This window comes from Chiloscyllium plagiosum, chromosome 12 (genome assembly GCF_004010195.1).
Source record: "Chiloscyllium plagiosum isolate BGI_BamShark_2017 chromosome 12, ASM401019v2, whole genome shotgun sequence".
Lineage (NCBI taxonomy): Eukaryota > Metazoa > Chordata > Chondrichthyes > Orectolobiformes > Hemiscylliidae > Chiloscyllium > Chiloscyllium plagiosum.
In genome coordinates, this window is record NC_057721.1 from 57930466 (window position 1) to 57954003 (window position 23538).

Here is a 23538-nt window from a genome sequence, read left to right on the forward strand (position 1 = left end):
ATTTGGCAAAAGAATCAGAATCAAAACAGGGGACAGATCTCGTATCTGAAGTTGTTGAACTCAGTGTTGAGACCAGAAGGCTGTAAAACGTTTAATTGGAAGATGACGGATTGTTCCCCAAGCTTGTTTTGAACATCACTGGAACCCTGCAGCAGGCTGTGGACAGACATGGTGTTGAATTAAAATGGCAAGCAGTCCAAAGCAGTATAGAGACCGGAGTACAAAAATCTAGACTGATGATTCAAGACTGAGGGAGTGCTACACGTTATGAGTGGCGTCTTTCAAAGAAAACAAAACCCTGTGTGCCCTCTCGAGTGGATGTTAAAGATTCCGTTGCATTATTCTGAAGAAAGGTGGGGGAATTATCCTGGGCATACTGGTTAATTTTTATATCTCAATATTGCAAAATTATAGATGACCCTGTGATTAACACATTGCTGTTTAAGGAGCTTGCTGTGAGCAAATTAGCGGCTACGTTTCCTCAGCATCAATAATCATTTCATAATGAGAATACTGTGACACTTCGTATAAATACATGTTGTTTCCTAATGTTTATCAGAATGTAGTTCCTTATTAATTGAGTTTGTTATATTTATAAGTCGATGGTGATTATAGAAAATGGCAATAAAACCCAGGTTTGTTTGTTGACATTGCTGGAAGAGTTTGGGGTGGGGGAATGAAGAGGGGAAGGGTGTGATTGCTGAGAAAATTAACATAAAATGAATTAAAGACGAATTAAAATTAGGTTTCTTGATATTTCATTGATAACAATAAAAGTTTATATTTATAAAGCACCTTTAACATAATGCAGCCTTTGCAACTTGTGTCACAGGACATTAGTATTAGGACTGTTACACCAGCCACTAGGAAGATATTAGGATAAAGTTTGGTCGAAGAAGTAGGTTAGCAGAAGGGTCTTACAAGAGGCTAGAGAGGTAGAGAGATGTTAGATGGGAATCCCAGAGTTTGGGGCCAAATCAACATTGTGGGTACAGTTATAAGGTTTAAAAGACATTTGGATAAGTACATGAATAAGAAATATTTGGAGTGATTTGGGCCAGCGCAGGCAGATGGGACTAGTTTAATTTGGGATTACGGTCATCTTGGACTGGTTGGACCGAAGGCTCTGTTTCTGTGCTGTACACTCTATAAACTCTTGTTTTAGAATGATAATTTAGACACAGGTCATACTGATGTCTATTTTGTCTGTACAGGCAAGCCTTATTCACCAGTACAAAAATCCTTTGGTGGTACTACAGCTGGTGTGTTTTTGATAGTAAAAATGGATATGAAAACAAACATATTGTTCATGGCATTTTATTTAAATTGTAAGTATTATACTTAAAGTAGACTATACACATCATTTATTTGTTTAGAGATAAAAGGGCTAAAGCAATCTTTTCATATTTTTAACATATGAATCTTTTGATTACATTCGCTCGGTGAGTTTTGTTAAAAAATGTCACTGGTTAAATCAAAGAGGTTGTTTGGCCTTAATCTAAAACAGTTGAATTGAATCAATGGGCATTTGAATATTATTTGCAAGTTTGAAATGGCAGAATACAGAGAGGTGATTGTCATAATATCTTTTTGCTTATTAACTACTGAAGTACTTTGCCTCCCCGACTCTCAGCTTGATTAACAAAACAAGCCCGATTTTAAAGGATTTTTCAGAGTATGAAAATCTGTCACCTTTGAAGAATTTGGTTTGATCTGGTAGTGAAACATTTGGGTGAATGCAGCTCCATCAATAATCAATAAAGCTCGTCTAAAAGCAATATTCTGTTTACTGAAGAAAATGTAATTCCTCAAACTGTAAAGTGCATTGTCAGCTAGCCCCTACAATGGAGAACACACAGAGAGAGAGAGAGACTAATAGTCTTATTTGACAATCAGGTCAGATTGCTGCATTTTTGTATCTGAGAGGAAAATGTTTCAAAACATTGAATTACAAGCAATGCAAATACATTACCAAAATAAATTTGCTTTTCGTTGTCATGCATTGTAAAATTACTCCAATGATGACAAGAAGAAACGTATTCTGTATATATTTCTGATTTTGAGGAACCTATTAAATCAACCAAAACAATGTCAATGATGTGGAAGACAGTTGGGACAATAGCTCACATTGGAGGATCACTTTTTTGTAGAACTGTTGATATGTTTTCATTGGTCTATTTCAAGAGTATTCATCTGCTACAGGAAAATGAGGCCAAGAGCGTTGTCCATGTCATGCAAACTGCAGTTCATATTGGTTAAATAATCCTGGTTTCAGATCTTTCCATAGTCTTTTCAAGTCAGATTTTACACTCACTGGAGCAAAGATGTGATTAATACTCTGATAAGAGATGTCCCATATCTGAGCTTTAGAAAGATTGAACGTTGTTTCTGCTATCTGATACTCCTGTGAGAGGTCGCTAGCAAAAACACCTTTGCCATCAGTCTGGAGGAATAGAAAAACATCAGCAATAAATTAAAGTTTTGGAAATGCAGAAAAATACATATCCCTGATTTCGGAAGTCTTATCAATTTAAAAAAGCCTAATTTTGTTAGCTATTAGTTTAAGTCTGTTTGTTTTCTTTTGGTTTCTGTTTTAATCTGCAGCAACACAAGAAATTGCACTGATTATAATGTCAACTAGATAAATTGCAAATAAATATTTAATAGATATGGAGGGCTGATATGGAGAAGCAGTTGACAGGACCTGGCAGTAATATTGATATTAAATTACTGACAGGCATTTTTTTGTTTCCATTTAACATTGCATTCGTGCAGACCTAGTTTGCAAAACTTTTAAATATGAATCAGAATTTTATTCAGCCTACCAGTTTTATATTAACAGACAACTCCTCAGTTCAAACCTGAAACAGCATTTATATGCCATTACATCACCAAAATATACTTACACACAATCAATTAAGGAAGTGCTCCCATTGCCCTGGCTAATATTTGGAATTTATCTCAAGTTTCCTATGTTTCAAATAATGGCTGTAATTCAAAAATACTTAGCTGCAATTGTTCTGACATTATGAAAAATGTCGCTTGTTTGTCCTGGCCAACCGTACAAAAGATAGTAGGACGAATTATCACTGGGATATGGAACAGTGATGAGATTAGATTAGATTTCCTACAGTGTGGGACAGGCCCTTCGGCCCAACAAGTCCACACTGACCCTCTGAAAAGTAACCCACCTAGACCCATTTCCTTCTTACTAATGCACCTAACACTATGGGTAATTTAGCAAGGCCAATTCACCTGACCTGCACATCTTTGGACTGTAGGAGGAAACCGGAGCGGACACAGGGAGAACGTGCAAACTCCACACAGACAGTCACCCAAGGCTGGAATCAAACCCGGGTCCCTGGCGCTGTGAGGCAGCAGTGCTACCCACTGAGCCATGGTGCCATTCCTTCTGGCTAATGCATGTACTAACTGACAAAGCTACATTTTGAACTGAGCAATTTCTAGAGTACAGAAAAGTGACAAATATTTTGATCACTTATTAACTGAATATCATGAGAGATTTCTCATCAAATTACCAATGTCTGAGCATGAATGATTGGCGGTGAGAGATCATGTAATGAAACATCACAATATAGTTTGACTAGAGTTAGGAATCCAACTGGAAGAGACTGTAGAATAGTGTTACTGGCACGAGAGGTAATTTAGAGGTCAAGCTGATGTTCTTGGGGAAAGGGCTCAAAATCCCATTACAGCAGCCAGTAGAAGTTGAATTCATGACAATTGTTGATTGTCATAAAAACCCATCTGATACACAAATGTTTTTAGGGTCCTTACCAGGTCTGGCCTATATGTGACTGCATCTACAGCAATATGAATGACTGAAACGTCCTTGCAAGCCACTCAGTACAAAGGCAGTTTTAAAGATGTGCATCAAAGCTGGCCTTGCCAGTGACACCCATATCCCATGAAACAATAATATTTCTAGAACAGTGTTGGACCTTAGCTGGAGTGCTGTGGACAGGTTTGGCCACTACACATTAGAAAAAATGTCAAGGCTTTGCAGAGTGTGCAAAGGAGATTTACTGGAATGTTGTTAGGGATGAAACATTTCAGTTATATGGCAAGATTGGAAAAGCTGGGGCTCTACTTAAAACAGAGAATGTTAAGGGAGACTTAACAAAGGTGTTCAAAATGAGCAAATAAAGAAGTGTTGGCAGTGATTTAGATTACTTACAGTGTGGAAACAGGCCCTTTGGCCCAACAAGTCCACACCAACCCGCCGAAGCGTAACCCACCCAGACCCATTCCCCTACATTTACCTCTGCACCTAACACTACGGGCAATTTAGCATGGCTAATTCACCTAACCTGCACATTTTTGGACTGGGAGGAAACCGGAGCACCCAGAGGAAACCCACGTAGACACGGGGAGAATGTGCAAACTCCACAAAGTCAGTCGCCTGATGTGAAGGGTCAGGATAAGAATCACAGATTTAAGCTAATTAAAAGATGTTTCAAAGGTGACAGGAAGGAGAAATAATTGTAGAGGGTTATGTTATCACTGTAAAGAAGGGCAGTGAAATTAAATTCATTTACAAACTCCAAAACCAACTGCATAAGGACTTGAGAAGGAACAATTTGTAGTTCCATGGGTAAAGTCGGTAAAAACAATGACTGCAGATACTGGAAACCAGATTCTGGATTAGAGTGGTGCTGGAAAAGCACAGCAGTTCAGGCTGCATCCGAGGAGCAGGAAAATCGATGTTTCGGGCAAAAGCCCTTCATCAGAAATAGATCAGATATTCCTGATGAAGAGCTTTTGCCCGAAACGTCGATTTTCCTGCTCCTCGGATGCTGCCTGACCTGCTGTGCTTTTCCAGCACCACTCTTAATCCAGAAAGTGTAGAGTAGAACTGTTGGCAAGCTCTATCAAAGAGCCAGAACAGGTACAGTGAACCCAATAGTGTTACTATGTTACGCTATTCTATAATTCTACAGAACAGATCTCTGACCCAGTTGTAAGCGCAACCAATTCAAGCAAGTTGACATTCATGCAACAAGGGTATGATACTTCACTGGAAATATCTGGAAAAGCGCAGCAGGTCAGGCAGCATCCAGGGAACAGGAGAATCGACGTTTCGGGCATAAGCCCTTCTTCAGCCTTTCGGGCTTATGCCCGAAACGTCGATTCTCCTGTTCCCTGGATGCTGCCTGACCTGCTGCGCTTTTCCAGCAACACATTTCCAGCTCTGATCTCCAGCATCTGCAGACCTCACTTTCTCCTATGATACTTCACTGTAGCTTTGTGTATTTCCTTGTGTGATATTTATGGCCAATATGTTTCTGAACTTGATCAGGCCAGATGGGAGAAACAAGTATGTTGCCAGATCTACTAATCCGAAATAAACAGTTGTTTTGTGTTGTGAGCTTTTATAAGTACGAACTGAATTGAAGCTGTTCTGAGATTTCTATGTGGATCAGTAGAGTAGAAAAGAGATTAATTCCATTGACCCACTAAGTCCTCTACAAATAGTGAATGTCTGTGTTTTTACATTACAGTACTTGCAACATTGTTTAGTAGCTGAAAGTAATTGAACTTACACAAATTACACAGGAGTGTCCACGATTGTACCAGTATTTGAAATGGTGCTGGTCATATGAAGATACAGTTTGACCTTTGAGATTTGATGTCAAACAAAGCTCTGGAAAATAGACGATTGAAATTACTTAAAACAATTCCCAGTTTTTTTTCTTCTTTTACTCTAATAATGCTAACATTTTTTGAAGAAAGAAAATATTTTATTTGTTAGATGATTCTCACAGGGCTGTAAGACTTTTTTCTCCAATGTTATTTATCTTTTTCAGGTATTATCTGTGTAGTTTTAAGGGAATACTATACAGTTGGGAGGGGACACTATTCAAATGAAACATTATACCAAAGCCCCAGTTAAAACCTTTGGTGGAGGCAAACGATCGCATGATATCAGGAATAATTTGAAACATTGCAACACCAGAGTGACATCTTGTATCATTTTATTTATTTATGATATATGGGCATTGCTGACAAGGACAGAATGCATTACCAATTCCTAACTCTCACTGTGAATTTGGAAGATGAACCAATTGTGTTAATGGGTGGTTGTTTAAGATTTGTTACCTAGGAAGAGTGATACATCGGGAAGGTGTGACTTGGAGAGGAACTTATAGTTGATGTTCCCATGCATCTGATGCTGTTACTACTCTAGGTGGTAGAGGTCATGAATTTGGAAGATCCTGTCAAAATAGTCTTGGAAAGATGCTGCAGTACATCTTTAGATGATACACAATGCTTACCATCATGTTTCATTGGTATAGGAACTAAATGTTAAAAGTGATGGATAGGATGCTATTCAAGTGACTGGTTTGTCTCAGATAGTATTGGAACAACAACTATCCAAGCAAATGGAAGATATTCATCATGATCCTCATGTGGCCTCTGTAGATGCTGGACAGGCTTTCAGGAGGCAAGAGTTTTAGCTGTGGAATTTCAAGTATTTGACCTCGCTTTGTAACCACAGTATTGACATGGGTAGTTCAGTTAAATGTTTTAACTGTTAAATATTATCTGCCAGAATGTTGATGGTGGGGATTCAAAACTGGTAATGCTGGATAATCCCAAAGGGAAATGGTTAAATTCCTTATTGTTTGCAGACAATTATTACAGTTTTATGTTTTACATTTTAGGTAAATATATTGACAGTTTTTTCAGTTAATGAAATTATGGCGAGATATTTTAATGTCATTCCACACTCAAGTATTTCTGAATCCAAGAATAACTTAGCTCTATGCATTCTGGGGAGGTTACAGTGTATTAGGCCCCAGGGTTTCTGAGAAAATAATTTTTACAATTATTTTTCTTAAGCTATATTAAGGAGAACAACAATACTCTTAAATATTTTCTCATTTAAATAGAACATAAATCTCATTACCAATAGGTATTTGATGTTTGACAATGATGTCAACCAGATATTCTGAACCCCCAACTTCAGGGTGAAGGAATGTACCATGGCCAATCCTGTCTGGAGGAAGACCAAGAAACAATTCCACTTCTTCATTTTGATGGGGAATCTTAAAAAAAAAAAAATTTAAAAAAGTTTGCAGTACTTAAGTGATTTGGTATTGTTTAGTGCAACCATAAGTAAATTTTTTATTCATATCTAAAATATCTGGTCATACAATATTAATTCACCTATAATATTAATAGTGATTTTTGAATAATACTGTTTGTTCTATTTTAGAATATATCAAAAATAAATATTGCCCCAGATTTACAAATGTTTTACCTCAGCCATGTGTACAGCAAGCTTAAGTCCTATATTTCGAGCTGCTTGAAGCGGGGCAATATAATTCTTGGCATGTTCTACCTTAAAAAGAAAAACAAAAAACTGTTGACACTCTTATATTGTTCCAGTGAAGCCAGTGCATTACTGTAATATAAAAAGTCTTGAAGTTTCCTTCTCTTTGCATAACAAAAGCAAAATACTGCAGATGGTGGAAAACTGAAATTAAAACAAAGTGCTGGGAGGAAAAAAAAGAGAAACAGAGACAGACTTAAGGTTTTGAGTCCAGTTTGACTCATCTTCAGAACAATGAAGATTATAGATCAGATTTGAAATGTTAATTGTGTTTCTTGTTCCATAGATGCTGCCAGATTTGCTGAGTTTTTCCAACATGTTCTGTTTTATCTCTTAAACAAATGTGTTAGAGGCATGGTCAGTTACCAATACGCATCCATTAACCTGTCTGTTAATTCATGTATGGGAAGTGGGCATCACTGGCTGGGTATGTATTAATTGCCCATCTGTAGCTGGACATGATGAGTTGTCATCTAGAACAGCTGTAGTCCACAATGCCACTCGGGAAGGAGCTCCAGTATTTTGACCCACTGAAAGAATGGTGTTATATTTCCAAGTCAGGATCATGAGTGGCTTAGAGGGGAGCTTGCAGGTGGTGGTGGCCCATACAGAAGGGCAAGGGAAGCAGATAGTATTCGTGGTGGGTTTGAAAGATATTGTTTAAGCAGCCTTTGTAAATTTCTGCAGAGCATCTTATAGATGGTGTACATTGCTGCTACTGAGAATTGGTGGTGGATTGAGTGAGTTTGTGGATGTTGTGCCAATCTATCAGGCTCCTTTGTCCTGAATGTTCTCGTGCATCTTGTGTAGCTGGAGCTGTACTCATTCAGGCAAATAGGGAGTATTCCATTACAATCCTCACTTGGGTCTTGAAAATAGTTGACAGGCTTTGAGAAGTTACTGCTGCGGAATTACTAGCCTCTGACCTGCTCTCATAGCCACAATATCTATTTAGCTGGCACATTTAAGTTTCTGGTCAATGGTAACCCCCAGGATGTTGATATTGGAAGGTTCTGTGATGGTAAGGCCATGAGTGTCAAGGGGTGATGGTTAGATTCTCTCTTGTTGTAGATATTCATTACCTGGCACTTGTGTGGTGCAAACATCATTTGCTTTTCAGCTTAAGTTTGGACAGTGTCCAGATCATGTTTCATTTAGACATAGACAGTACCTGAGGAATTGTGAATAGCACAGAATATTATGCAGCCACCAGCAAGTATCCCCACTCCTGACCTTATGAAGGCGGGAGGGTCACTAATGAGGCAGCTAAAGATAATTGGGCCTAAAGTCATGAGGAACTCTTAAGTGATGCCCTGAAGATGAGATGACTGACCTCCAACAATGACAACCTTCTTCCTTCATGCCAGGTATAGCTCCAATCAGTGGACAGTCTTTATATACAGGGCAATCTGATGTTATGCCTTTATAAACATTGATTACTAATAGTTTTTATTAATTTCAAAAATGACTATCATGCTGTTTTACAATTTGTACACATCTCAAAAACTTGTGTTAATGAATGTAAATACAGATGCACCTCGATTTTCCGAACGCGATGGGTGGGCACTATTTTGTTCAGATAATTGATTATTCGGTTAATTGATTGAATGCCTTTCCTCTGGGCTTGGAGTTTTCTGAAGGTTCCTTTTTCCTCGCTCTGCCTGTCTTGCTCCCTGTCTCTGTCTCAGGATTTGTTTCTGAGCAGACACACACTTGTGTGTCAGGGACCTGCAGCATTGCTGAAGCCTCGAGCAGTGTTGGAAACACCTCTTTGATGTAATGTTTCTAACGGGATCTTGCGATCTTCTTCGGATAATCTGAAATTCGGATAATTGAGATTTGGATAATCGAGGTTCCTCTGTATGTAGTACTGTCTGTATAGAAGTTACTCCAATCACTTACTGATCTTATGTAATTTAAATAACTAAATATAAGAGCATATATAACAGCATACAGTCCTTTCACAGATAGTATTTTGGAACACAGTCTCTCAGGCTTTGTGACTTTTTAAAGCTCTTTTACAGTCAGTTAACAGGAACTCTTGTCACTCATTCAGTGTAAGTGGTTAAAAGATTGCTCCACAAGTCAGTTCACTGGAACACACGCTTTCTGTGTACAGAGAAACCTTGATTATCTGAATACCAATTATCCGAAAATTGGATTATTTGAAGGAGATCTTGAGGTCCCGATGGGAACATTACATCAAAGACGTGTTTCCAACAGTGATTAAACAGGCACCATCTCCAAATGACTGACTGCCTGCTCTCTCTCACTCTCCCCACACTTTCCCTGGAGTTCTACACAGGAGTGTACCCTAAACCCACTTCCCCACATAATCTCTCAAACATTGTCCTGTACAGGGCAAAGGTGGAACCTGTCAAAAGGTTGCGTGTGTGTATGTGCACACGCTATTTGGAGAGTTACACCACAAAGGCAACTGAAGCAGCAGTCTTGTTGTTGATGTACAGTCTGGCTGCCCTGGAGAGGGAGCAGGAGTGTACGAGGTTGGGGGTGGGGGGGTGTTGGGGGGGGGGGGCACAGTGTTGGGGCGGTGTCTTGCACGCTGTATGCTGCTGTAGTCTCCTGAATGGGGAGCAGACTTTAAAAATTCAGAGTCCCAGAGTAAAGGCATTTAATTGATTAACCGAATAATCAATTATCCGAATGAAATAGTGCCCGCCCATCACGTTCGGATAATCGGATAACCTATACCTGGTTTATAGCTCTTTGCACAGTCAGTTATTTGAACCACATGCTCTGTTACTGGTTATAGCTCACTCCAGTGCCTGCTAACTGAAACACCTTGTCTCTCACTCTGTAACTGCTTAGTCTACAGTCAGTTCAATGGGGCACACTCTCTGCAGCTGGTTATAACTCACTCCACAGCATAAGATATTGCATTACTAAAATCTGTGGTGAGCATACACACACACTTGATCGTAATCAGATTACGACACCAGCTGTCTGTCTTTAAGTCTTTTTAAGTAAATGAAGGAAGTTATTGAGAAGATATTGTATCCTGCAGTTCTGAATCAACACAGCTCACGGGAAACAAATTACTCACTGCCGGATCTCCACTTAGATCCACACCAACTATCAGTCCATCAGTAGATGCAAAGAATTCTTCTGCAAGTTTCACGGTTTCCATTGCAACTACTGGTCCACGTCTTCTATCTATGGATAATAGAAATCTAGGGAAATAAAATTTAATGTTGCTATTTATTTTTCACACATTTTATGCTGACTGGTTAATAGCAATTTGTATTTATATAGTGCCCTTAACATTATAAAATGCTCCAATACATGTAAAAAATGCACAACAAAGACAATAAAAAGTAGGAGCAAAAGTATGCTATTCAGTCCATCAAGCCTGCTCCACCATTCAATAAAATCATGGCTGATATGATGTAATAAGTTCACCCCTCATTCTTCTGAGTCCAAACCCAACTTGCTCAATGTGGGGAGGTGATGGTGTAGTGATAACTGGACTAATAATCCAGACTAATGTTCTGAGGACCTGGGTTTGATACCCACCCTGGCAGATGATGAAATTTGATTTCAGTGCTATGTAGGCCCTTGGTGTTTATGTGCTGACAATACACGTAGAGGCAGGCAAGGGTAACTCCCATTGATACAGGGTGGGGAGAAAAAAAACTGGAAAGTCATGTGGCTGATCTTGTTTGCCTGTTGTACAGGCTTCTTATTCCCAGGTTGTCAACTTGTCTTTGCAGGCATCTACAACAAGACTAAAAGATGGGACAGCAACAAGAGAGTGTTGGGGTAGTAGTAATAGGATCATTTATTGTATCTGTATTAGGGGGGTGTGGCAGTGCAAGAGAAGCTTTTTGTTGTGTGGGTTTGGGGTAAAGATCTGATTGCTATGTATGTGTTGGGGAAGGGTGACTAATTAGTGCATGGTGGAAATGGATAAAAACCATGTGGGTGGGGCAGTGGTGCTAGACGACAAGCTGATTACCATGTGTGGGGGATAGTGGTGAAAGTGACTCATTCCTTGCTGATGGTTGCAGTTTCTCTCAAACTGCTATCCAAATACCTCATGTTATTGAACACCTTGAACAAATTCTGTCTCATCATCTACATCATCATTTTTTAAAACTAATGTTTAGAAAAATTGAGTGGACTAATAATTACAACATAGAATAGTTTACATGTAGTTCCCAATCAAAAAAGTGACAGATGAAGCAAAAGAATGTCAAGTCTACAGTACAATTGGGAAGAAGATAGAAAAACTCACAAAAGGTTAAGATAAAATCTCTTTGTATTGGAAGTAATATATTGGCATTGATAGAGAATTGATTAATAGGCAGGAAATGACGAGTAAGAATAAGTGGTACTTTTTAGAGTTAGCGACCTGTGACCAGTGAGGTTTCGCAGGCATCAGTGCTGAGACTGTAACTATCTGCAATATATGTTAATGACTTGTACAAAAGAAGTGAGTGTACTGTAGCCACATTTTCAGACAAAACTAAAATAGATGGAAAGGCATGTTGTGATAAGGATACAAACAATTTACAGAGAGATTGATAGGTTAAGTAAGTGGCAAAAAGTTAGCAAATGGAGTATAATGGTGGAAAAATGCAAAGTTGTTCATTTTGGAAGGAAGAATAAAAAAAAAGAATACTATTTAAATGGAGAAAGACTGAAGATAGCTGTAACACAAAGGGACATGGGGTTATTTGTGCCTGAAACACCCAAAGCTAGCATTGAGGTGCAGCAAGGTAATCACTGTTGGCCCTTATTTCAGGCAAATCTCACTGCAACTATACAAGCTGGTGGTGAGGCTACATTTGAAGTACTGTGAGCAGTTGTGATGTCCTTATTTAAGAAAAAATATGAATTCATGAGAAGCTTCATAATGATTTCAGGTATGCACGGATTGTCTTGTGAGCAAAGGTTAAAAAGGTTGGCACTCTACTCATTGGAGTTTAGAAGAATGGGAGATGATCTCATTGAAATATAGAATTCTTAAGGGTCTTGACAGGGTAAATGTTGAGAGAATGTTTCCTCTCATGGGATATCTCAGAACAAAGGGCATTGTCTCATAATTAAGGGCTGGCAGTTTAAGGCTAATATTAGGAAGAATTTCTTAAGGGTTAAATGTCTTTGGAAATCCTTGACACAGTTGTGGGGGCACAGCCCTTGTGTATATTTAAGGCTGTATAGGTGAATTCATGGTCAGAATGAGAATCAAATGTAATTGGGAAAGGACAGGAAAGTGGACCTGAGGAATGCTGGATCAGCCATGATCCTACTGTGGGTGGCACGGTGGCACAGTGGTTAGCACTGCTGCCTCACAGCGCCAGAAATGTAATTGGGAAAGGACAGGAAAGTGGACCTGAGGAATGCTGGATCAGCCATGATCCTACTGTGGGTGGCACAGTGGTTAGCACTGCTGCCTCACAGCGCCAGAGACCCGGGTTCAATTCCCGACTCAGGCGACTGACTGTGTGGAGTTTGCACATTCTCCCCATGTCTGCGTGGGTTTCCTCCGGGTGCTCCGGTTTCCTCCCACAGTCCAAAAGATTGAATTGGCCATGCTAAATTGCCCATAGTGTTAAGTAAAGGAGTAAATGTAGGGGAATGGGTGGGTTGCGCTTCGGTGGGTCGGTGTGGACTTGTTGGGCCGAAGGGCCTGCTTCCACACTGTAAGTAATCTAATCTAATTTAATCTGCTGAATGTCAGAACAGGCTTGATGGGCCAGATGGCCTACTCCTGTTCCTATTTCTTATGGTTTTAGAAGGCTCAGAGTGGAATAGAAAAAGCAAATAACAAAAGTTATGAGAGAAAGAGAGAGTATGAGAAGAGACTTGCAGCTAATATAAAGCAGAAACCAAATTATCATTGACAGACATAAAAATGGTAAGTAGATGGCAAGAGAAGGAATGGAGCTGATTAGAGACCAAAAAGAGAATTCTGCATGGTGGCTAGGGCCATCACTGAGGTACTAAATAAATGTTTCACTGCCTTTACCAAGGAGGAAAGTGCTTCCAAGTCATTATTACAGAGGAAGTTGTTCAGACATTGAAATTGATAAGAGGTATTATATAACTGCCTGTAATTAAATCTGCAAAGGCAACCTGACCACGAAAGCCAACTAAAGATTCTAAAGTAAGAAAGAATGGAAATTGTGTTGGCACTGGCCATAATCTTCCAAACTTCCTTTGACTCCACATAGAGTCATAGAGATGTACAGCATGGAAACAGACCCTTCGGTCCAACATGTCCATGCCGACCAGATATCCCAACTCAATTGAGTCCCACCTGCCAACACCCGGCCCATATCCCTCCAAACCCTTCCTAATCATATCGGAATGATTTTGAGACACTGGAAAGGATTCAGAAAAGATTTACAAGCATGTTGCCAGAGTTGGAGGGTTTAATATAGGGAGTGACTGAATAGGCTGGGGCTGTTTTCCCTGGAGCTTCAGAGGCTGAGGGGTGACCTTATAGAGGTTTATAAAATCATGAGGGGAATCGATTGGGTAAATGGACAAGGTCTTTTCCCTGGGATGGGTGAGTCCAGAACTAGAAGGCATAGGTTTAGGGTGAGAGAGGAAAACTTTAAAAGGGACCTAAGGGGCAACTTCTTCATGCAGAGGGTGGTGCGTATATGGAATGAGCTGCCAAAGGAAGTGGTGGAGGCTGGTACAATTACAACATTTAAAAGGCACCTGGATGGGTAAATGAATAGGAAGGGTTTGGAGGGATATGGGCCGGGTGCTGGCAGGTGGGACTAGATTGGGTTAGGATATCTGGTTGGCGTGGATTGGTTGGACCGAAGGGTCTGTTTCCATGCTGTACATCTCTATGATTCTATAAATGGAACTAGATTAATTTAGGATTTCTGGTTGGATGGACGAGTTGGACCAAAGAGTCTGTTTCTCTGCTATACATCTCTATGACTCCAAGGTGATGCCAGAGGGCTGGAGAATTGGAAATATTATACCCTTATTCAATAAAAGCAGTAATGATAAGCTTAACAACTACAGAACTGTCAATTTAACCTCGGTGGTGGAATAAGCTTCCAGAAACATTAACTTAGCACAATATTAATATTTACTGAGGCAGTTGTGCATTAATTAAACAAAGACAATATGTGTTTAAACGACTTACTTGAGTTTATTAATGAGATAACATAGAGAGTTTGTTGCTAATGTTGTTGATTCACATACAAAGAAAAAGGCATTTGATAAAACGATACAGACTCACGAGCAAAGTTAGAGTAATGGTTAATGGATGTTTTTGATTATTTAGAGTTGAATTCTCATGGACCAAAGTATATAGGGTACAATTTTAACATTTTCAGAATATATGAAATTTGATTGTTTTGTGAATTATGGAGGGTAATGTACAACTTCAAAAGGACCTAGATTGCTGGATGGGTGGACAAGTGATGGATGAAATTTAATGCAGACGAATGTGGAATGATTCATATTGGGAGGAAGAAAATGAGAGGTAATATAAAATGAAGGATACAATTATACAGTGGGTGAAATAGCAGAGCGACCAAGGCTTATATATGTTTTTAAATCACTGAAAGTGGCAAAGCAGATTGAGAGTTTGATTAATAAAGTGTATTGCACCCTGGGCTTGATCAACGGGAAAAACTACTAAAGTAAGGAAGTTAAGGTAAACCTCTGTAAAGCACTGGTTCCATCTCAAATAGTTTCTAGTTTTGGACATGACACGTGAAGACATTGTTCTTGGTATGAGGAACTTCAGTTATGTAAAAATATTGGAGAGATTAGAACTGTTCTGTTTGCAGGAGAAAAGGTTGAGAGTAGATTTGGTAGACATTTTGAAAATCATGGCAGTCTGGGCAGAGTAAATAAGAAGACTCTGTTCCCACTGGCAGAAGATTGAGAACTGGAGGGCACAGATTGAAAATAACTGACAAAGGAACCAATGGCAATTGCAGGGAGTGATTAGGATCTGGAATGTGCTTTTCGAGAGAGTGCAGCATCAGCTGAGGCTTTCAAAGGGTTGCTATCTGAAAAGAAGAAAATTGCAAGACTATGGAGAAAGGACAGAAAAATTACATTGTGAGTTGCTCCATTGGAAGACCAGGAGACATGACCAGCTTAAACGCCTCCTACCATACTGTAATAATTCTATATAATTATTCTCAATAATGATTTGGAGATGCTGGTGTTGGACTGGGGTGGGCAAAGTTGAAAATCACACAATACCAAGTTATAGTCCAACACTAACTTTCGAAGTACTGCTTCTTCTTCAGCTAGCACTTCCACATAAACTTGTTGGACTATAACCTGGTGTTGTGTGATTTTTAACTTGCTCACAATAATATAGCTTGATCTAACCTCAAGATGTACTTACTTATCCTCTGAAGGCTATGAGTCAAGTATTCATTCTGCAAGTTGCAGTAAATTAAACACATCTCTATTTGAACACCTAACCATTATGATTTAGAATATGTTACAATAATTATTGCACTGAAATCCTAGAATAGGGAAGTCAGCAGATAAACTTAAAACAATCACATACTTTACATCGATGTCCACACCCTCTTGTTTACATTGTTTTATAGCTTCAATTATTGCCTCGACGTAAGACTTCTTGGTCATTCCTGTATAGAGAGATCAAATGCTATGATTGTTAACTAGTCAACTTAGTTATGCAAGATTAATCAACAACAATATGATTGCAAGCTAGTAATCTGTTCAATCTTGCAAACAATTAAACTCAGATGGGCAAATAATCAAGTTTCAACTTCTACTTATAATGCCCTACATTTTGTCAAGTTATATTAATCTGAAAACATCCATTTCTTGGAATGATTATCATGAACTGATGTCTTGATTAATTGTAATCTGATTTGCAATTTGGAGCTATAGTTCACAGAATAGTGGTCTTCTTGATATAAGCAAGGGTGACTAACCCCTTAAATATCCTGTTTTACACATTTTGAACAAGTTAGTCTTATATTTCTTTCTCGATATTTCTAGACCTTTCCTTCATTATTAATGAGTTTAGTAACAGACAACATCATACATGCAGGTTTACAGTTAAGATTATGATGAGCAATAAATGCTGCTTGGCCAGCGATGCCTTCACCCCATTAATTGATTTGTTTTTAAAAAAAAATCAAAGATTTATTTTCATTTGCTTTCACTGGAAGCAATAATCTAGGTTTTGAAGGTTGGACCTCCCATTCACAATAAAAGATTAAACATCTGTTACCATAATGCTGTAACAGTCATTTGTCATTTTATGTTGGTGTTAGTTTGAGCAACTGTTTATTTCACATGCTGACAATACATATGTGTCAATTCAGTGATATCATCAAAAGGCTAATATCCTACTAAATTACAGTATAGATTCTAATATTTGACCTTTGCTAATTTTGACGCAAGTATATAATCACATAATACTACCTGTAGTGCTTTCCTCTCGTGGTGTGCTTCGTAGCTCAAGGTATTTTACTCCGTCAGCTGCAAACTCTTTGATGACCTCTTTGGCCACCTAAAAGAAAAATATTCACTTCATTATATAAAATGTACATCTTTTGGGTGCTACTGTATGTATACCACTTCAGTAGTGTATTTTCTGGACAGCAGATGGAAAAAGATCATACCAGCTCTTCAACATCTGATCCATCAGTGCAACTGATGGTATTTTGCATGTGCTGCCAGCAAGTGGAAATTACTTTTGAAGGTTACAGAACAAACTACGACAATTGAAAAATCAAATTGAATTCCAGAACTTGTATCTGAGGTCTACTGAAATTTTATAAATTACCTTATAATTGCTTCCAGTTAACAGATAATACTTTTGTGAGGATGACTATACTTCTCTAAATGGTACTTCACCTTTTAAATGGTAGCAGTGCAAGGTGGATGAATTTCACCATGTAGATAACCTGTCAATGTGCAAATAAGTCCCAAACTTCAGAATTGGCCAGGTGTCACATTATTCGATTGGACAGCCCAACAGGTGGTTTAACACACTGAGAAAATAACTTGTCCAGTGATACAAAAGCAAAATCATGTTTGTATCATGAGGAAGGAAGACTAATATAGATAATCACAAATCTAATTTGGAATATCTTTCTATGAAAAAGTAAACATGTTATTTACCATGAAAATGTCTTCAATGCTGACAGTTAGTTGATGTATTACTTTAAACATATCAAAGCATCTATGAAGGAAACAAATGCAATGTAACCAAAAGATAAATTAGCAGACAAGCTTGCATTTACCCTCAGGGTTTAGATCATTGTCAAATTCTGTTTTGGCTTCACATCAATACTGAATTTGCATTGAAAAGTTAAAAATTGTCCGAGATCTGAATTAGTTTTTATCCCAATTTTAATGTTGCATTTACAGTACAAATGTTCACAAGCTTCACGCAAAAGAGCACTACACCATTGCTGCGGTTGAAGATATGTTCATTATTAGCTCTAACCTTGTTTTTAATTTTCTTTATCACCTACCCAAACCTTAATATGCTGTGTACATTTTAAAGACACCTGTAAGCCTATTGAACACAAATTTAAATGTCAATACCAATTCATATACCTTAACATGTAAAACATAATGGCACCATAAGACATGTTTTTATTTATCAAATCGTTTAAGTGACCTCTGATAAATTTGTATTTTAACTTTTATTTATCGGATTTATTAACCGTTTCAAAACATTATCAAGTTTGACTCATTCTTCTCTAGGTAAATCAGCTTAAGCTGTTAAAACTCATGAGAATCTTAAGCTCATTGTCATAGATACACACTCATCCATGGTCCTTTTTTGGCCTTTTCTGATTGCTGTCATATAATGCTGAATGTTGAGATGTGGTTTCTGCTGTATTAGCTTCTCCATGGTAGTAGTGCTGATTGAGGTGTTGAGATGAGCATGGAGTTCCTAAAGGGGATAATGAGATCATTAGTACATGTTGTTTGCTGAATTTACAAATGATAAACCATCACAAATCCTGTTCTAACATAGCTCTTGGCACTAAATGTCATTTCGTTAAATTTCCATTTATTCAATCAATCAATGTGAAAACACCATCCTTAAGGTTTTTTTGCTAACATTTAAAGTAAAAGATATCCTCCAATTTGCTGTATTCTGTATGAAATTAAAATTTATGGAATTGTGCTGAGCTTCTATACAGTTTCAAGTGTAAATTGCATTACCTAAATATAGATTTTAAGTATTTTTTACAGTCTTATTCCTCTTGCCAGAATCAATACTCTAATCTCATTGAATATTTTTGTTGTATACAGTATTGATCTAATGACAAACAAGATATTTCAGATCTAGTTAATTGCACTATCTAGTTTATGATTGTGATATTTTCATTTCCATAATTATTCCATATGTCTAAAGCAAATCTACAATGTTTAATTTGTCTGACCTAGAAGTAGGACTGTCAACAACTATATTATTGCTTCAGGCTTGATTTTCTTTCCAGTGAGAAATGTATCAAGTAATCAGTCTGAAACTTCAGCTGTAAACAGTTGTATTTGTTCCAGGTACCAGCATGGTTTTGTTCTTGTAAACAGACAAAGAACATCAGAATTTTAAACAGGCAGTTGGGCATCTGAGCCTCATTACACTTTTTGCAGAAATTAGATTTGATTTTTGATTACAGCTTGACTCTATACTATTGGTTTACACATTGTAGCTTCTGCTATGGGCTCAGTTCCTTTGCTTAGCATCATCTGCTAGCCATCAAAAAAATTAAAACACAACTAAATGTCACTTCAGGGAAGCCCAAATCTCAACGATAAAATGGTTAAACATTCTGTTACAATACAATAATGATCTGCCCTGAGAAAAATGTAAAGACAGGATGATGAAAATCACTACAGCCCAATCAATTGTACCCCATAGTTTGGGAGGGTTGGAAATTCCGGCAAAAATGCACTGCTTCTGGATACAAATGAAGTGTAATTTGGAATAGCATACGTAAAGGCTAAACAGTTAACTACACTTTAAAGGACACTGTGGCTAACTGTTGAAAAACTTCTGCCAATGAACTAGTCTGGGATGCAGTTGTGGGGTTAAGTCTAGGGCTCACAATCATGCATTATGGAATTGATTAATGTTTTCAGTTTTAGTGCAACACTTACAACTTTAGGCAAAGCCTGATAAAAGTTCATCGTTGTCTTTGTCGTCATATTATCAGGAATGGTGCTGTGAAGATCGCTCAAGACTGCAGTACCAATGTTGCAGAAACTGATGGCTGTTTAGTCAGATCTAGGAAATAAATTTGCAGATGACGGCAAACATAGTTGTTCGTTGTCTTATTATTATTGCTTATAGTTTGTATTTTGTACTGGATTAACTTTAGTAAAAGGTCATCTGAGAAAGGACAGGAGTGTGGGAGGCGGGGAGAAGCGGATGGGAAGCAAGCAGTTAGGGAGGAAGGTTTGAAGGGTTGGTGAGAATGGTAGAGAAGGGCGGGGAAGATTGTTGACAGCTGGAGGGGAAGGTGTTGGCTGGTGGAGGAAAGGATGAGCGGGGGTAAAATGGGAGTGAAGGGAAGATGGGAGGATGAGACTAAGTCGGGAGAACACGGGAACGGAGGGGAGGAAGTTGGTGGAGAAAGGAAGGGTTGTTTTAGGGGAGGACAAAAGTAAAGGAGTGGAGGGTTGCAGACGGGTGCAAGGGGCAAAGGACGAGGGCAGATGAAGGTTACGTGATTTGTGATCTCCTGTGGTATGTTGCCACATGGTATGCACGGAGGCGGCCTGAGCAAGTGTAATTAATAAAACACCGGGTGAATGTATCTCTTCCACCCCTGCTTCCCCCACCAGCTGCTGACACGCTGAGCTGTAAGTAATGAGACTTCGATCAAAAGTCCTTGGCCGCATTTAAACCCGGAACCTGCTGAAACATACAAGAGCGACAGCAAAAGGATTCTTGCATTTCTCAGATCGAGACTCGCGATCATTAAACATTTATAGACGATTCTTTTCTCCAAGATAAGATACAGAATTGTACATTTTAGCAGCTCACCCTATTCCGGAAGTCCAGCTTTCACTGCTAATGACAACTTCCTTCACCTTACAGAGGAGTTGCAATTTGAAACTAACACGTGTTGCTTTTTCTTTTCCTTTTTATCTTTGTTCTTGCCTTTTCTATTTTCTTGTCTCCTTCTTTATTTCTTTTCCTTTTCTATCCAAACTGACTGAGACATTTACAGCACTGCATGAAGTATCTCAAAGACGAGGTTTTGTACTTTGCAAATTGCTGCGAGCTACCAGAGGCAAACTTGTGTTCAGCAATTAATGTTAAGCAATTTGTTGTTGAACATTACAAAATGTAGAAAAAAAGTCATTTTCTACGTTTATTTTCAAATCCCTCCATGGATTTACACCTCTCAATTCTTCTCCAACTTATCAATCTTTTGAAATATCTGCACTTCTCAAACCCTGGGCTCAAGAATTAATTAGCAACATGGTCACATTCTGAATTAAACCTGCTCCGTTGTTAATGACTATACCTTTAACTGCATAGCTCCAAACTTTGAAACGCCCTCTCCCAGCTCTCCACTTATTACGAAAAGGGGCGGCACGGTGGCTCAGTGGTTAGCATTGCTGCCTCACAGTAACAGTCCCAGGTTCGATTCCGGCCTCAGGATGGAATCTGTACATTCTCCCCGTATCTGCGTGGGTTACCTCCGTGTGCTACAGTTTCCTCCCACTGTCCAAAGACCTGCAGGTCAGGTGAATTGGCCATAGTGTTAGGTGCATTAGTCAGAAGGAAATGGGTCTGGGTGGGTTACCCTTCGGAGGGTCGGTGTGGACCACACTGTAGGTAATCTAATCTTCAAGGTGTTTCTTTAAATCAACCTGCCAAACTTGATCATCTGACCTAATGTCTCCTTAATCGTCCCAGGGTATGTTTTATAATGTTCCGGTGAAAAGTGCTTATTGGATATTTCAGTAATTTGAAGATGGTATATAAATATAACTTGTTTTATTTTGAATATTCCCTTAATTTGCAGATTTCGTGTAGCCTGATATACTGTGACAATGAGAATAATACAGTTAAACATATTTTCTATATAGAATTGTAACAGAATGGAGTTCTTTTGCAAATGGTTTTTGATGGTTTAATTTTAGTTTTAATTTTAATTTTAGATGCATTTGAGAATGAAATGGGCAAGAAAACACGATTGATGAATATCTTAATCCAACTCAGAAAATGTGTTGATCATCCTTATCTTTTTGATGGTAAGTGGAACTCTGATATTTCATTTCTGGGATCAAGATTTAAATTTAACCCAGGTACTGGAAGAGAATAGGAATTTTAAGGATTCCAGTTAAGATGGTTTGGGATAATTTTTAATGCTTAAAGCTAACAATGAAATGGCAGCTTTTACTCAAAGTCGACTGAAACTGTGTAGCAATGACTGAGCTTGTGTTTTTATGGGGATTTCTCAGATTCTTTGGATGCTGAAAAATGCCTCATAATCAGTTTATTATTTGAGAATTGCAGTCATTGTAATTAGATAGGAAAATACAGCCGCTAATTTGTGCGCAAGGTCACCCAGGTGACAGGTTAGTTATTCTCTTATTGGTGGTTTTGGTTAAGGAAGGAACGTTGGGTGCTTCACTGGAAAAAAGAACTCTACTTCTCTTAGAAATGTTGAGTTTGTGATATATTAAATAGAGTCAAAGAGATATACAGCACAGAAACAGACCCTTTGGTCCCACTCGTCCATATCGACCAGATATCCCAGCCCAACCTAGTCTCACCTGCCAGCACCCGGCCCATATCCCTCCAAACCCTTCCTATTCATATACCTATCTAGGTGCCTTTTAAATGTTGCAATTGTATTAGCTTCCACCACTTCCATTTGGCAGCTCATTCCATACACATAATACCATCTGCATGAAAACATTGCTTCTTAGATCTCTTTTATATCTTTCCCTCTCACCCGAAACCTATGCCCTCTACTTCTAGACTCCCCCACTCCAGGTGAAAGATTTTGTCTATTTATCCTATCAATGCCCCTCATGATGTTATAAACTGTCCCTAATGAACAAAATGGAACAGTTTTGCCTTTTCGTGAATTTATACACTACTTCTTTTTCAGAACATGTGCACTTGCTGCCAACGGAAAATGTGTTTATCTCTGCTGAATGTGCAAAAACGTCAATACGCAAATTAAGGAATTTGAAAAGTCAAGTTTCTATAATGAATTATTGATTCATATTTTACAGGAATTGCTGTATTCATTTCTGAAAGAATGAACGGAAATAATAAGTATGCTGAGTTTTCAGTCTTATAGTCTTTCCTGAATTTGCTACTCTTGGATTTTTTCCTTAGGTGTGGAACCGGAACCATTCCAGATTGGGGATCATCTTGTGGAAGCAAGTGGCAAACTTCACTTACTGGACAAATTGCTAGCATTCCTGCATTCCAGGTCTGAGTGCTAGAAATTAATCTGAAATCACAATATTAGTGCAGTGAAATTATTTTACATTGGTTGACATGCACAAACTTAGTCATGTTTTTTATCATGATTCAAGTTTTATATCAGTATCTGCTTAAGGGATGCAGAACTACCCGAGTACAAGAAGTAAAACTGGCTCTCGTCATTGATAGCAGTATAATATCAATTTTCATTTTTAAGGTTGTCTGAAATTTTAGCTAAAATGTGACTGATGAAATATTTCATTATTGATTAAAGCTAAATCATTTGTAAACAAGACACCACCCACGCCCTCCACCTCCTCCAAGACTTCCATTTCCCTGGCCCCCAACGCCTTATCTTCACCATGGATATCCAATCCCTCTACACCTCCATCCGCAATGATCAGGGCCTCCAAGCCCTCCGGTTTTTCCTCTCCAGACGTCCCCAACAGTACCCTTCCACCGACACTCTCATTCGTTTGGCCAAACTGGTCCTCACCCTTAACAATTTCTCCTTTGAATCCTTCCACTTCCTCCAGACCTAAGGGGTAGCCATGGGCACACGTATGGGCCCCAGCTATGCCTGTCTCTTTGTTGGCTACGTAGAGCAGTTGATCTTCCGTAATTACACCGGCACCACTCCCCACCTCTTCCTCCGCTACATTGATGACTGCATTGGCGCCACCTCATGCTCCCGCGAGGAGGTTGAGCAATTAATCAACTTCAGCAACACATTCCACCCTGACCTTAAATTTACCTAGACCATCTC

General features: G+C 38.7%; 2 protein-coding genes across 10 annotated transcripts in view; one reads left to right on the top strand and one right to left on the bottom strand.

Annotated features, from left to right (window-relative positions):
- Positions 1 to 23538, top strand: part of chd1l (chromodomain helicase DNA binding protein 1-like) — a 109138-nt gene that overhangs the window by 27733 nt on the left and 57867 nt on the right. For all 3 annotated transcript variants that reach the window (XM_043701161.1, XM_043701160.1, XM_043701162.1), the window contains exons 9-10: positions 21491 to 21583; positions 22683 to 22779. In XM_043701161.1, coding sequence (XP_043557096.1) covers positions 21491 to 21583; positions 22683 to 22779 — 190 coding nt within the window. The remainder of the gene's footprint in view (positions 1 to 21490; positions 21584 to 22682; positions 22780 to 23538) is intronic.
- On the bottom strand, positions 1885 to 20899 carry adal (adenosine deaminase-like). 7 transcript variants are annotated; one of them, XM_043701169.1, is made up of 11 exons: positions 20851 to 20899; positions 19475 to 19601; positions 18130 to 18260; positions 17477 to 17537; positions 16775 to 16862; positions 15885 to 15966; positions 10422 to 10548; positions 7286 to 7366; positions 6932 to 7070; positions 5565 to 5665; positions 1885 to 2443 (listed from the first exon to the last, which is right to left on the bottom strand). In XM_043701169.1, exons 2-11 carry the CDS (start codon positions 19520 to 19522, stop codon positions 2231 to 2233), a joined length of 1071 nt encoding a protein of 356 aa, XP_043557104.1. In that variant the 5' UTR covers positions 19523 to 19601; positions 20851 to 20899; the 3' UTR covers positions 1885 to 2230. The 7 variants fall into 7 exon arrangements, with proteins under 7 accessions (XP_043557104.1, XP_043557101.1, XP_043557098.1 ...); XM_043701166.1 differs by lacking the exon at positions 20851 to 20899 and adding an exon at positions 20364 to 20481; XM_043701163.1 differs by lacking the exon at positions 20851 to 20899 and adding an exon at positions 20364 to 20481 and having other exon boundaries at positions 19475 to 20234.